Here is an 11684-nt window from a genome sequence, read left to right on the forward strand (position 1 = left end):
CCCTGCACTTGCTGAATTTCCGATCATTTTAGATTTGTGCTGGGCACACACACACCACACACACACACACACACACACACACACACACACACACACACACACACACACACACACACACACACACACACACACACACACACACACACACACACACACACACACTACTACTACTACTACTACTACTACTACTACTACTACTACTACTGTAGCTTGGTTGCCACAAGGGCCACACCACTCCGAAAGGAGCCAGAGTCATTGTCAGGAGCAGAAACGGAGATGACGACTCAGGTCACTCTGTCGACGGAACTGACGGCTGCAGCGAGAACAGCGAACACCATACGACGCTCTATCAGACTTGGTTGCTCGATGGCCACGGTCGCACTTGTGACGTCTGAAACCAGGCACTGACTTGAACTGCCGATTGCATGTCACACACAAGAGAGAAGCTGGGACGTTGAGCGGAATAGGTGATGCCGGCGCGGACGCTTCCGATGGTTCCAGGGGCAAACAATGATGTACACGCAAGCCACCACGAGAGTGAAACCACCTCCTGCATGTACCACACTGCACAGCACCACGCTGTTCCTGGATGGGGAGACTTCGTTCTGCGCTACACTTGTGTCTTGCTTTGTCACCTGGCCGACGAAACGAACGGTGGCAGATAAGACAGTCCACCCGTTGAGATTGGTCATGGGAAGGACCGCCGAGGCTCGGCCCAACGGCAGACACCCGCCAGGCAGATCGATCCTGAGCAATCCCATACCAAGCTAGATGTTCAATGCCGATGTGCCGAAGATCAGCCGAAGTCACATCCCTCCAGCGACGACGGGGACCACACGCAGGCCGAGGCGACGGTAGGAAGCCAAACAACAGCTGCTTGGGCACACGAACATCCGACATGCGGGCCACATGGCCAAGCCATTCAAGCCTCCGCTTCCGCACACACACACACACACACACACACACACACACACACACACACACACACTCTCTCTCTCTCTCTCTCTCTCTCTCTCTCTCTCTCGACTGACAGTTTGAAACACACGGTGTACATCAGATACACACTTGTCCCATGCTGGGTTTTGAGCCTTCAATGCATCTAAAGAGCACACTTACGCTGCCCTGCGCTACAAGTAACTTAAAGCCAATTTTTCTGCATTTCCCTGTATTTCCCTTGCAGAGAATTTGACTTATCCAGCTTAGCGGACATCAAGTCCTTTGCCACGGCCCTCACCCAGCTCCTGAGTGAAGCAGAGCGAGGTAAGACGATGCATACCGCAAAGTCTTGTTTAAAAGCCGCGGCTTCTATGACTTTCTTGGTGAAATTTTGCAGGCTTCTATATGAGACAGGCTTCTATACAAGACAGGTATTTCTATGTATGTCAACACTAAAACCAGGCTTATGTGTGATTTGATGGGCCCAAAATTGCGGCTTCTATTCGAGGGCAGCTTCTATACAAGACTTTACGGTAGCTATAAATTCACATCCGATTGTGTTGCGTGCGTAACACTTTGAGCAGAGATTTGCCGATCAGCATGATGTGTGCGTGGTCCAGGGTCCACATGGCGTGCATGCTGCAGAAGAATGTACAGTGCGGCTGGCAACTGAAATCCGATCCCTGAGCGGTGCGCTCACATCGCAAAGACCCCACACGGGATAGTAAAACTACGAAATAGAGACCGCTAGAATGTGAACGCATCGCTCAGTGGTCGGATTTCAGTTGCCAGCAGCAGTGTACACTGTGTTAGGTCCATGTTGCCCCTGTACATGTACACAAGGGAAGACATCATTCACTGGGACGTCAATAGACAGGTTAAGAGGCATGTTATTTCCGACGTGACGCGCAACATCACGTCAAATTTGGCGTAAAACTCACAAATTTCGACCTGAGCTGCAGGTCACTCGCGTTGTTTTCCGACGCGCGAGCCAAATAACGCGAGCTGAACTTTCGCGTCACGCCTGAAATAACGTGCATCTTAACCTTTCTAATGACACGCTCTGACTCTGAGACCCATTCCAACCATCAGACACAGCAGTGTCAGGCTGCTGTGATACAGTGCTGTCGGGTACTGAAGAGCTGGAGGGTCAGCCTCGGAGCCTAGGCCGTTTTACGTTCATGCTCTATGGTGTCTATGCACAGTTGAGTCACCGTACAGGTACTGTAGTGTTTTGAGTAGAAGCCTGATTCCCAAGATACGCTGTCAGCACATACGCCTGGTTTTAGTGTTGATACACATAGAAACACCTGGTTTGAATAGAAGCCTGGTGTGAATAGAAGCCTAGCCCTGACATTGGCTTCTACAGGAATACGCCCGGCTTTAATACGCGACTTTACGGCATACATTGGTTTGCTGTGCTTGGTGAAATTCTAGCCTGTTCGTTCTTCTGCGCTGCGTTCTCCGGCATCCGGCAGTACTGTACAGTCAGACCTCGCTTAACCGCACACATCATTTTTTTCACAAAAAAATATCCGGATAGGCGAGGGAGCTGGATAACCGAACACTGGTGGATGCATCATGTATGCTGTAAATCTGTAACCAGCTATTTTCTTCTGGATGGCGAGGGATCCGGAGAAAAGAGGACCGGATAAGCGCGGTCTGACTGTATTGCTTTGCGCTCTGCATGTTGTTCACAGTAAGGTGAGTGTGTGGCACTTGTCCACACATTTACTTGCTGTGTAAATCCAACTTCACAAGACAAGTACAAGACGGCTGTGCAGTGTTTGTGAGTCAAACCATGCAGCGTACAGTGGTGCTTTCGATTCTGAAAGAGGGCGGCTGGAACTTTTTTAAGGAGGACACAGCTCCACGCGATGCCTACAAACATGTCAGTCCACACACCAGCATGAGTGCAGTAGAGGTGCGCTCCCAAATACGTTGTTTCCAAGGGGTTAGCCTGGCACGCTCTTACTGTACGTCCACAAATTTCTGGCTATTTTTGGCCTGATCATGTTTGGCTGAAAATTTGTTGCAGCCGAAAAAAAATTTTGCAAGGTTCAGTGGGACAGTGTATACAGGCAGCAGCAGTACAGCCCGAAAATTTGTTGCAGCCGAAATGTGTTTTATCCCTGGGAGGCCGAAATTTGAATGGGCCGAAAATTTGTCCACTTATGGGATATTCACACGACAGGCAAATCCACGTGCACCGGAAAGTTGCTATGGTATTTTACCTGTGAACGAGAAAAGTGGCTGAAAGTAGCTGAAAAGTGCAAGCGAGCTGGGGGCCCACTTTCACGATAATCGTGGCGTGCACGAGTACATTTACACCAAAAAGCACGAAACAAGACTTGATTTTTTTACGCGGCTCTTTAGAACATGATTATTGTATGCGTGTTTTGAAAATTTGAAATACCCATGGCTACTGGTCGGTGAAGCATTCAAAAATGCAAACGTACCTGTCGTCAAGTGCAGCTGTGTGAATCCATACAGTCACTTTTCTCGTATGTCACTCCCTGCAAATTTCCGGTGCACGTGGATTTGCCTGTCATGTGAATACCCCATTACAGTATATTCAGCAATCTGGCTGCATTCTTAGAAACAATTCGTGCTGAATCCTACTTCAGTATGTATTTTCAAAGCTACCAGAAAACACAAACTTCCGTTCTCAACTTGAGGCTATGGCGTTCTTAGCATTTCAGGCTGAACGTTCTTGGGCTCCATGTTCTTTTTTTCTTTTTCTTCGGCGCGCGCCTCTACTGTATTTGTGTGATTCTGCAAACTGTGCTTCATTCCTAGATCAACTGGCTCGCTGCGTTGTCACGGACATACTGGATGAGAGTACGAACTATCGCAAAGTCATCACGGAGCACATGACACAGAACGCGGACACGTGTGGCAGTGCCGGGCCGGTCAGCGCGGACAACATCGACGGCATCCTGTCGTTCTGGATGCGCGAGAGCGTGTGCCTGCCGCCGACTAGCCTCCACTTGGTGTACTTCATAGAGGAGAGTACGTTTAGCGTGGCAACGCGTCAGGCATGTCATCAGCTCATAGCCACGGTGAGTAGTCTTGCATGAGCCCCTTTTAGCCCCGTACACATTCCCGTATGCACACACTCCTGTACACACATCTACATGCACACCGCTGTACACACACCCATTCATGCACTCCCTGCCGACCTTTTGCCTCGCTTACTGCACTGCTGACCTCTATCTTCCCACTCACAGTGTTCCCGCTTGCGCCCTTGCCGCGAGTGACCTTTTGCCTCCGGCGCTTGCTGCATGCACCCCAGTTCCTTGAACTGGGAACCGACTCGATTGCCATGCACAATGGTCGACACAAATTTCAAACTTACAGTTGTGCTGGGTGAAATCCAACCCAGAGTGCACTTGTGGCGCCTTTAACTTGAACGGTCCTTGACGCCCTGGAAGTGGTACTGTGAAATTATCGACCACAACTAAAAACTACGCGGTCTTCAGACCCCTGTTGTGGCACGATTTCCTGGCCTTTTCGTGGAGACAACTAGAAGACTGTATTTACTTATTGGTTTCAACCACACTCTCAAATCAACCAGAAAACAACCAACAACAACGATCGCCAAATCGCTGTCATCAGCAAAACGTGCTCGCGTGCGTGCATTGGCTTACGTGTAGTCTACGTGTACATCAGTGTGCGTGCATGCATATCGAAGTGTACGAGTAGAAAAGAAGAATGATCATGCGCGCGCGCATGATGCATCGATGAGTCATACCACCACGTAACCATGGATATAAATAATGGCGACGCGATGGCGACAGCAAAGTAATTATTAGTTCCGCGTACAAAAGCGCAGGTGCAACAAGGAAAAATCAGAGTGCAGAACAAACAGAAATTCAAATCGAAAGGAGATAAATATTGTGGAGATGAAGCAAATCAGTTTGGTCTGTCAGAGGGTGCTTGCGCCCAGAGACAGGGTGACAGCAAACCCTGTCAGAGAGAGTCAGTGTACAGAATAGGAATACATAGAACGCAGCACGCAGTGGAGTTGCTGTGGAGAGCGAGAATGCAAGCAACAACGTAAGTATTATCTATGCAACTGATTATATCGGCGTATCCGACAAACACGCACAACAAACACTGCATTGTAACAACACACTCGTAAATGATGTTATCCCAACAACACTCATTCTATTTCAGCGCAGTGTCCTGTCCAATCACACTCAAAATCACACTCGTAAATCTCGCACACTCCCTCCTTGACAATATGACAACTGACACTCATAAATCTCGCACACTCCCTCCTTGACTATTCAATAGTCAACTACATTACAACACTAGAATAGAAAGATGCGACTGCTGGTGCACTGCCATACTCACAACCTGTTGGCACTGATTAGCTGCTGTACTGCTCGAGATGTTTTAGTGTGGCGTTGAGGAGGAACGGACTCGACGTGAGCCCGAACATCACGCGAGCGAACCGGTACACCTGCACATGTCGCTCATTCGAGAACGTCCGATCCCACCACAGGAACCGCAGTGCATTCCGGTCGTGCTCGCATACGTTGAGCATGAGGAACGCCTTCTCAATGTCCCCAGTCAGGGCAACTGGATAGCACCGAAAGCGGAGGAGGATGTCTGGGATGTGCTCCAGCAATTTGCGGAGGCCCGACAGATCATGCTCATTGCTGATACCTGGCAAGTTCAGCAGGGCATCCATGTGCGCACTGATTATACGCTGCGGATCTCCGTACCGCTGCTCTAGACACTTGACTGCCGCTGCGTAATTCGCCTCTGTGAGGCTCAAACCACTGATCACTGCTGCTGCTGCTCCGTAAACACTGCTACGTAGGTATGTGAACTTATCCGTGTCTGTCAAGCCGCTATTGGAGTGGATCAGCGACTTGAACACATCAAAGAAATGCTGCCACTCCATTGCGTTGCCACCAAACTTGCCGAGCTCTAGTTTCGGCAGCTTCACTCTGGCAGAGCTGCCACTGGCCGACACTGACGACAGCGTACTCAACTGTGAGTTGGACGCTGACGCCGCCACAACACTCTCTTCTGTAAGGGCAGCAAGCTTCTCAGTACTAGTATTATCACTCGCGGCAACCTCAGCAACTCCACTGCGTGCTGCGTTCTATGTATTCCTATTCTGTACACTGACTCTCTCTGACAGGGTTTGCTGTCACCCTGTCTCTGGGCGCAAGCACCCTCTGACAGACCAAACTGATTTGCTTCATCTCCACAATATTTATCTCCTTTCGATTTGAATTTCTGTTTGTTCTGCACTCTGATTTTTCCTTGTTGCACCTGCGCTTTTGTACGCGGAACTAATAATTACTTTGCTGTCGCCATCGCGTCGCCATTATTTATATCCATGGTTACGTGGTGGTATGACTCATCGATGCATCATGCGCGCGCGCATGATCATTCTTCTTTTCTACTCGTACACTTCGATATGCATGCACGCACACTGATGTACACGTAGACTACACGTAAGCCAATGCACGCACGCGAGCACGTTTTGCTGATGACAGCGATTTGGCGATCGTTGTTGTTGTTTTTGTTTTCTGGTTGATTTGAGAGTGTGGTTGAAACCAATAAGTAAATACAGTCTTCTAGTTGTCTCCACGAAAAGGCCAGGAAATCGTGCCACAACAGGGGTCTGAAGACCGCGTAGTTTTTAGTTGTGGTCGATAATTTCACATGGTCCTTCGAGCCGGATCGTGGAGCTTGAGATCGAGAGTCGATTAGTGTTTTAAAATCGAGAAATTTGGTCAGTCATGGAGGAGAAGGAGGAGTCCAGAGAGACGAGTGAGACCACTAGCTCTGGGACAAGACAACCAGCAGTAGAAGCGTCGGCAAAGACGCAGGATCAGCTTGTTTTGCGCAAGAAGCGCAGGGTGCGTGGGGGCCATCGGGGATCGTGCACGAGATGCATGGGCGAGTTCCAGCACGTTGTGGACGAAGCTCGATATCTGAATGTGTTGGCCGACGATGTCCGTGCGTCTGTGCGTCATGCACGCAATTTGCTGGCGTGCAAGAGGGAGCTGCTGGCCGCTCTGGACGCAGAGGTCTTGGATTTAGTGTGTGACGTCAGTGATGGAGACGTTGAGGAGGAAGTCATGGAGGCGGATGACTGGACACTGAAGCTGCAGACGTTCTGCAGCACACTGGACCGTATATTGGATTTCCCAGCAGAGGAAAAAGCACGTACCCGTGATGACCGATGCGCCAGTACACTGGGAGACAGTTCAGAGAGGACTGCAGACTCGCGAAAAGCAGTCAACCCGATCACTGAGGTTGCCGCGAGTGATAATACTAGTACTGAGAAGCTTGCTGCCCTTACAGAAGAGAGTGTTGTGGCGGCGTCAGCGTCCAACTCACAGTTGAGTACGCTGTCGTCAGTGTCGGCCAGTGGCAGCTCTGCCAGAGTGAAGCTGCCGAAACTAGAGCTCGGCAAGTTTGGTGGCAACGCAATGGAGTGGCAGCATTTCTTTGATGTGTTCAAGTCGCTGATCCACTCCAATAGCGGCTTGACAGACACGGATAAGTTCACATACCTACGTAGCAGTGTTTACGGAGCAGCAGCAGCAGTGATCAGTGGTTTGAGCCTCACAGAGGCGAATTACGCAGCGGCAGTCAAGTGTCTAGAGCAGCGGTACGGAGATCCGCAGCGTATAATCAGTGCGCACATGGATGCCCTGCTGAACTTGCCAGGTATCAGCAATGAGCATGATCTGTCGGGCCTCCGCAAATTGCTGGAGCACATCCCAGACATCCTCCTCCGCTTTCGGTGCTATCCAGTTGCCCTGACTGGGGACATTGAGAAGGCGTTCCTCATGCTCAACGTATGCGAGCACGACCGGAATGCACTGCGGTTCCTGTGGTGGGATCGGACGTTCTCGAATGAGCGACATGTGCAGGTGTACCGGTTCGCTCGCGTGATGTTCGGGCTCACGTCGAGTCCGTTCCTCCTCAACGCCACACTGAAACATCATCTCGAGCAGTACAGCAGCTAATCAGTGCCAACAGGTTGTGAGTATGGCAGTGCACCAGCAGTCGCATCTTTCTATTCTAGTGTTGTAATGTAGTTGACTATTGAATAGTCAAGGAGGGAGTGTGCGAGATTTATGAGTGTCAGTTGTCATGTTGTCAAGGAGGGAGTGTGCGAGATTTACGAGTGTGATTTTGAGTGTGATTGGACAGGACACTGCGCTGAAATAGAATGAGTGTTGTTGTGATATCATTTACGAGTGTGTTGTTACAATACAGTGTTTGTTGTGCGTGTTTGTCGGATACGCCGATATAATCAGTTGCATAGATAATACTTACGTTGTTGCTTGCATTCTCGCTCTCCACAGCAACTCCATTGCGTGCTGCGTTCTATGTATTCCTATTCTGTACACTGACTCTCTCTGACAGGGTTTGCTGTCACCCTGTCTCTGGGCGCAAGCACCCTCTGACAGACCAAACTGATTTGCTTCATCTCCACAATATTTATCTCCTTTCGATTTGAATTTCTGTTTGTTCTGCACTCTGATTTTTCCTTGTTGCACCTGCGCTTTTGTACGCGGAACTTTGCTGTCACCATCGCGTCGCCATTATTAATTTTATATCCATGGTTACGTGGTGGTATGACTCATCGATGCATCATGCGCATGATCATTCTTCTTTTCTACTCGTACACTTCGATATGCATGCACGCACACTGATGTACACGTAGACTACACGTAAGCCAATGCACGCACGCGGGCACGTTTTGCTGATGACAGCGATTTGGCGATCGTTGTTGTTGTTTTTGTTTTCTGGTTGATTTGAGAGTGTGGTTGAAACCAATAAGTAAATACAGTCTTCTAGTTGTCTCCACGAAAAGGCCAGGAAATCGTGCCACAACAGGGGTCTGAAGACCGCGTAGTTTTTAGTTGTGGTCGATAATTTCACAGGTACGAATGCAGCTGGACGTACACATGTACAAGTACAATGATGTAATCGGAACTGGTCCAGGGCGTCAGGGTTGCACTTTGGGTCGGATTTCAGTGAGCACAACTGCACTTCCAAGGACCACAAGCATACTACCAAGAGTAGATAAACAAGGGTGTGCAACTCCGCATCTCTCCTGCACAATCTGCAGATACCCCGGCCCACGGTGGAATTTTTCTGTTGACGTCACCTTTTTCAGAAGCACGCGCATCTTGCAGCGGAGCAGTGTGAAAGCACGTGCCGGGCACCGACCTTGTAATGTAAAGCCCGGCCAAGTGCAGGAGGCGAAACTTCCCAAAAGACTCGCAGAACGTGCGTCGTAGAAAAGACTACATCAAGAAAGAATTCCGCCGTTGGCCGACCCACTCTTGTTTGCTAGCATCTACTCTTGTTTGCTAGTATCTACTCTTCATAATAGTACTGTATAGCCGAGGTCATGTATACCTGGCGTCGAATGGCTGGTGTTGCATGAATGCAGGATCCTCAAGATAGTTCTTTACATCCCCCCTTGGACATTGTCAGGGAAGTGGACTGTCAGAAAAGTGGAAAAATGCCAACCCCACCAGCACTCTTACCTGGGACCTCGCTTGTCATGAGTAATGCTCCAACCATCTGAGCTGTGAGGTGACGTATTTGTCACTCCACAGGCCCCTCACAACACGTACCACACATGCACACTTATCTGTGTGTGTGCGTGTGTGTGTGTGTGTGTGTGTGTGTGTGTGTGTGTGTGTGTGCCAGTTGTGTGGATTAGACAGTTATCTGGCGCTTGTCTTGATCTGTTTCAATCAGAATCAGATCTGCTATCACTGCTATAAAGAGAAAATCTGTGAGTGCACATCCAGTGCATTTGCAGATTTACGTGCTTCTCTTGCGACGGGCGTATACATGGTACATGGTGTGTGTGGGTATGTGTGGGTATGTGTGTGTGTGTGCGTGCGCGCACGTGCGTGTGTGTGTCATACCACGGCACTGACTTAGATGCAACTGTGTGATGCATCAAATAGGAACGTTGTTGTGTGAGTAGTGGCTGCTTTGCCGTTACAGCAGTTTTGGTCATATGGTGGATGCAACCCGACTTCTCATAAATATTGGCAGTCTTACGACGAGTCAAGAGATGTTGAATAAATAAATAAACAAATCTCTGTACGTTTGATGCCGTTTGAAACGATACAGGCCAAGCTGAAGACCTGAGGACAGAGCTGTTCAGATCGAAGGGTCGAGCGGTGCACCGGAATGGAAGACTTGTGCGGAGACGAACAAATCATAGGAAATGCTCCACTAGCAACGAGGAACGTCAGACCCAGCAGCGCAAAAGGAGATAGGAGTGAGTGAGTGAGAGAGAGAGAGGAGAGAGAGAGAGAGGTTAGGGTGTTACGGAGGCATTCATCCAAGCTGCTGCCCTCCATCTATGTGGCTGTTGACAACATTAGCACCGCTATTGTCTTGGCTTTGGTGGAATGCATACATGTGGCCAATTGACCAATCCAAAGGAAAGAATCGTGGAAATTTTCAAATTGCTTGTCTGTCTTCATCATTGAAAAATGCTACTACAGCGTTTACAATCTGTCATACTTTGCTGAGAATTATTTACATTTTACAAGCTTTCTTTCACTTATTTCGAAGAACTTTCAAAACTTCATCAACAGAAGATGAAATTAATAAATTATTGCAGTGTGTACAGCCAAGTGTATACATGTATTTGGGTAGTAAGTGGTAGTAGTGATTCTTATCCACCTGGGGACTTGGCTGCACTAATGGCCGCCGTGCTTCTCCTTCCTCTCTACCTCGACCTTTCTATGGCCATCTTGCTCCTCGGTTGGATTGGAGGATTTCTCCCAGCTCTAGTTTCCAATCTTTCTAGTTCACTTTCAAGTTTGAATTATTTTGAATTCAGAGTGTATTTAGGGGCCGTCCGTGAATATCGATGTTTTTTTCAAGACGATATTTGTTCATTTCTCCCCCTTCAAAACGAACATACACATGTTTATGCAAGGGTTCGATATTTTTAATGAAGTTCAATTTCCTCATGAAACGTGACCAGCTGCCACTCTAATTTCACCGTACACCTAGGTTTATGTTGCCACGGTCGCACAACCTTGCCATGGCTATGCTCACGATACGCACATGATACGAGGTTGACTTTCACATTGTGTAGGTCATAAACTACATGTTCGAACAGTGCCCGTCCATAGATAGAGTTCGATATTTTTTTCTGCAAAGACAAGACGAACAGGGCCCAAACCCCCTCCCCCCCCCCCCCCAAACGAACGAATATCTTCTCTAAAAAAACATCGATATTTGTGGACGACCCCTTAGACAAAATAATGCTGCCTGCTGGTCCACACTGTACTGATAATCTGATACCACTCATTCCAAATTGATACTACCGGTAATACTTGAAGATCAAGATTCAAGAGTCCTCTGTGCGTGTGTGTGTCCCATAAGTGGGATCATTCCCAAGTCCACCCATAGTTTGGGTATTTAGGGGGGGGGGGGGGTTGGCCGATGGGCAGTTCAATAGCCAATTGAGCCATCTTTCCAAGATTCCTTTTGTATCTCTCTCCCCTCTCCCAGGAAGACCCACGTGACCAGTTTCGGCAGTGAGCAAGTACAAGTGTGTGTGTGTGTGTGTCATTTTTAGCACCTACGGTTGCCAGCTTGAGTTTCTGTTGCATTCTTATGCCATTTATACTGCTATTGTGCAAGAACTGCTGCTGCAGCTGGATAGCTCCCAGTCACACAGACTTATCGACTTACATGTATCGTTCCCTCTTATGTCC

The 11684-nt window shown here is 48.8% G+C and overlaps 1 protein-coding gene across 1 annotated transcript in view; it reads left to right on the top strand.

Annotated features, from left to right (window-relative positions):
- The window catches only part of LOC135829026 (uncharacterized), a 34627-nt gene extending 23314 nt beyond the window's left edge, over positions 1 to 11313 (top strand). The window contains exons 13-15 of the mRNA XM_065341428.1: positions 1181 to 1260; positions 3736 to 3998; positions 10078 to 11313. Coding sequence (XP_065197500.1) covers positions 1181 to 1260; positions 3736 to 3998; positions 10078 to 10095 — 361 coding nt within the window. The 3' untranslated portion in view covers positions 10096 to 11313. The remainder of the gene's footprint in view (positions 1 to 1180; positions 1261 to 3735; positions 3999 to 10077) is intronic.
- The last annotated feature ends 371 nt before the right edge of the window (positions 11314 to 11684 follow it).

The sequence above is a fragment of the Sycon ciliatum genome, chromosome 13 (assembly GCF_964019385.1).
Source record: "Sycon ciliatum chromosome 13, ocSycCili1.1, whole genome shotgun sequence".
NCBI lineage: Eukaryota > Metazoa > Porifera > Calcarea > Leucosolenida > Sycettidae > Sycon > Sycon ciliatum.